At 49.1% G+C, this 3,544-nt stretch overlaps 1 protein-coding gene across 1 annotated transcript; it reads right to left on the reverse strand.

Annotated features, from left to right (window-relative positions):
* Positions 1-620: 620 nt before the first annotated feature.
* Positions 621-2,643, reverse strand: LOC133662912 (E3 ubiquitin-protein ligase TRIM39-like). The gene has a single exon (XM_062067105.1). The coding sequence runs from the start codon at positions 2,548-2,550 to the stop codon at positions 934-936; it is 1,617 nt and encodes a 538-aa protein (XP_061923089.1). The 5' UTR covers positions 2,551-2,643; the 3' UTR covers positions 621-933.
* Between the last annotated feature and the right edge of the window lie 901 nt (positions 2,644-3,544).

Raw genomic sequence — 3,544 nt, forward strand, 5'->3', positions numbered from 1 at the left:
TTAAATTGTATTTTAGTCAAACATTAAATATAATATTTTTACCAACATTAAATTGTATTTTTTACCAAAATTAAAATGATGCGAACACGTTTGTTACTGAATACTTTCTAATACGCCTTTAAAACTTATAAGTAATATGTAACTATAATTATTTGATACTTGTTTATATTGACACATGTGGTGTTTTAGACAGCGATAATGCTCAACTAAGGACACATTTGATGTATGTCTAGCTTGTGTGCTATCGTGTGCTTGGCTGTTGTGTAACTGCTAGCTCCTACGAGCCAATAGCCTAACCTTTGTAAATGACTACTTTGCACAAGAAAACACGCTGTACGACTGCTTGTATCGGAGATTTTAGATGCAACCGGATATCATTCGATACATGTTTTTTGCTGATATCGAAATTATATATAACACCAAGCCAAACACAAAATGGCCCGAAAAGAAAACGAAAAGTAACGAAAACACACAAAAGCGCCCAAGAACCATAATTAGTGGTTTACGGAAAAGATAAATGATGAAAAAAAAGCAAGAAAAGTTGAGAATAATACCGAAAATAAAGTAAAATGAAGGAAGTCAAAGGAGCTACTGTGACATGCTTATCGCATGGTCTCGGTTTATTTACATAGCACTTCTAAAAACAACAGTCCAAGCTTCCCCAATGTGCTGTACAAGTTCAGGAAAATTACTGAAATCAAAACAATAAAATGATTTATGAAAAGATCCAATAAAAAACATCTGACAGGCCTAAAGTGAAGAAATAGTGTTGCTGATTAACGCAAAGAAAACAAAATGAAATATTTTAAAAAGTACTAGTACTTGTATTTTGTTGAAAGTTCCATAGTTTGAGGCCTGCAACAAACAGGAAAGCGGTGAAGAACAAGCGAGCCAATCACCACGTTGCCCCGCCCCTTGAAGCTAAAGTTCTTGTCAGTGATTGGCCAAACCGAGTATCAGCGGCGCTGAGTTCAGCTTGTCGTGGTTGAGTCCGGGGCTGAGGAGCGGCTGGATTTCTTCAGAGAAGTAGCAGTCGACAAAGCAGTGAATAAGAACGCCGGTGTTGACGTCGTAAAAGCAGACCCGACCCAGATCGTAGTCCACGAAGACTCCCACGCGCTTGGGCTTGGTCTTCACTGCCAGAGGACGAGGAGAACCTTCCAGCGCCGCGTACTCATTGCCGTTCTTCAGCCAGATGGCCCAGTGGCCGTTTTCCGGACTGATGGCGATAACGCCCTTCCTCTTGATGGATGCTTTGGCCACGCCCACTGTCCACCGGGTCTTGCCCTCCACGTGGACCTCGAAGTAGAACTTTCCCGAAGAGAAGCTCTGCTTTCCGAGTACGCAGCAGCTCGGGTTGAATCTCTTGGAGTTGTTGGGGAGATCTCTGTCCACGGATCCGTGATAGACCTGCCTCTTGTCGTAGGACAGGATGAGTGCGGGATGCGCCGTTTCCGGGTCGAGCGTAATGTCTACGGCGAACTGGTGCATGTGCTTCATCTCGGCGGACCGCATCACCCTCTTCAGTTGTTTACTGAGCTTCTCCTCCAGCTGCTGCACAGTGGTCTTCAATGTGCCTTCGAAGGGCTCCGCACTGACTTGGACCTTGGTCCAGTCTTTGGTGCGTAGCGAGGGTTGCGGGCGTATGCTCTGCAGGAACTGAAGCTGATCTTGAGCATTTGACAGCTGCCGCACCTCGGACTGTCTCTTGGTCAGCTGGCTGACTTCCTTCTCCAGCTCTTGGACCAGAACGCTGGCTTCATGCTCAATACTTCTCTGCTTCGCCTCGATGTTCCGGACAAGCTCATCCTGAGCCTTCTCCACAGACTGCGTCAAAAAACGGAAGAAGTCGTTTCCCTGGGCGAGCTCTTTGTCCGCGGCGTCCCTGTTCAACTTGACGACGCGCCTGAACTCCTCTACCTTTTTGCGCCTCATGTCCATGGAGCGCTCGAGCTCCGCCTCCGTCTTCCACAGCTCCGACTTCTTCTTGTCACACTCTTCCTTGAGCGGAACCACCTGATGATGCTTATGTTCCAAAAGCGAGCACATCATGCACACACAGGTCTGGTCGCTCCGGCAGAAGAGCTCCAGAGGTTTGTCGTGCAACCCGCACATTCGGCCTTCCAGGTTCTGGACCGGCTCGGTCAGCTGGTGTCGCTTAAGCTGCAACGCCGTCAGGTGCGGCTCCAGGTGCTCCTCGCAATAGGACGCCACGCACACCAGGCAGGACTTTAACGCCGGCGCTTTGTTCACCACGCAGACGTCACACGTGACGCTTCCGCGCGGCCTGACGCTCGGAGCGCGAACCCGCGTGGACTTTTTGAACTGTTCGGCCATCTTGGCGATGAAGATGTTGATGTGCAGGTCCATTTTTTGGGGGAAGACCACCTTGCACGTGGGACAGTTGTTCTTGCCTTGGATGGTCCAGTGCAGGTCGATGCAGCCCTTGCAGAAGTTGTGTCCGCACGGGAGCGTCACCGGCTGGATGAAGACGTCCAGGCAGATGCCGCACAGGAACTGGTCCTCGGTCAGCACACAGTTGGCGGCCATGTTGGCGTTCAGCAAGACCAAAGACAGAATCTTGTCCTCGGGAGAGATTTACCTTTGTCAGGTCGAGGCGTCCGGAAGGAATGAGGTGTTGTTCTCTGGGAACTTTTCTGATGTGTCACTGCACTTCAATGCTGCAGCACCGGTGCGTTTCCTTCCTCCGCCCATACCTTTGGAGCCACACCCGTTTCAGCCGCCACGCCTTCCTCACTAAAACCCAATCCGAACCACGATCTTGAAAGCACTCATTCAAAGGTTCCTTCTCGAACCTTCAACTTTGGCCTAAGGACCAAGACCCCGACCGGCGTCCCCTCATCTGTCAGTCTTCGACACACACACACACACATAGATACACACACCGATACTCACGCACACACAAACACGCACACACACACACACACTGGTCTAGCAGGTTCTATTAGTGAAGGTACGTGGGTGTGGTCACGTGATCCTGAGAGGACTTTTGTGTCTCATTACAGTTGGAGGATGAAACATCAATTTTCAGTAAACAATTTGATTGACAGTTGCCGCTGTTTACTGCCTGTGTGTGTGTGTGTGTGTGTGTGTGCGTGTGTGTGTGTGTGTCCTGCAGGTATCAAACAGCGTCAGGCCTCATTAGACACACACTTCCCCACCGTCTCGCTCCTTTGTCATTTCCTGATTATTTTCTTCTCTTCTGGAGCATGACATCAAGAGCAGCGTGTTTGCACACACACACACACACACACACACACACACACACTCACACACACACACACACGCAGGTGGGCTATATAATGATGTCGCCGCGGTAACAAGAGGTCAGGTAGATGCTCAGGTGTTGTTTAAATCCTACAAAAACAATCCCGTGTGCTAAGCGCCTGTTGTTGCGAGTTGTGACCAGAGAGGGCGCTGTTGCGTTTCCCTCCCGGCTCTTTTCTTCTTCACGATGATGAAACGGCACACATCAGCTGAATGATTAAATAAAAACAAACCTCCTCCTCGGCTGACAGTGATG

Source organism: Entelurus aequoreus, linkage group LG12 (assembly GCF_033978785.1).
Source record: "Entelurus aequoreus isolate RoL-2023_Sb linkage group LG12, RoL_Eaeq_v1.1, whole genome shotgun sequence".
Taxonomy (NCBI): domain Eukaryota; kingdom Metazoa; phylum Chordata; class Actinopteri; order Syngnathiformes; family Syngnathidae; genus Entelurus; species Entelurus aequoreus.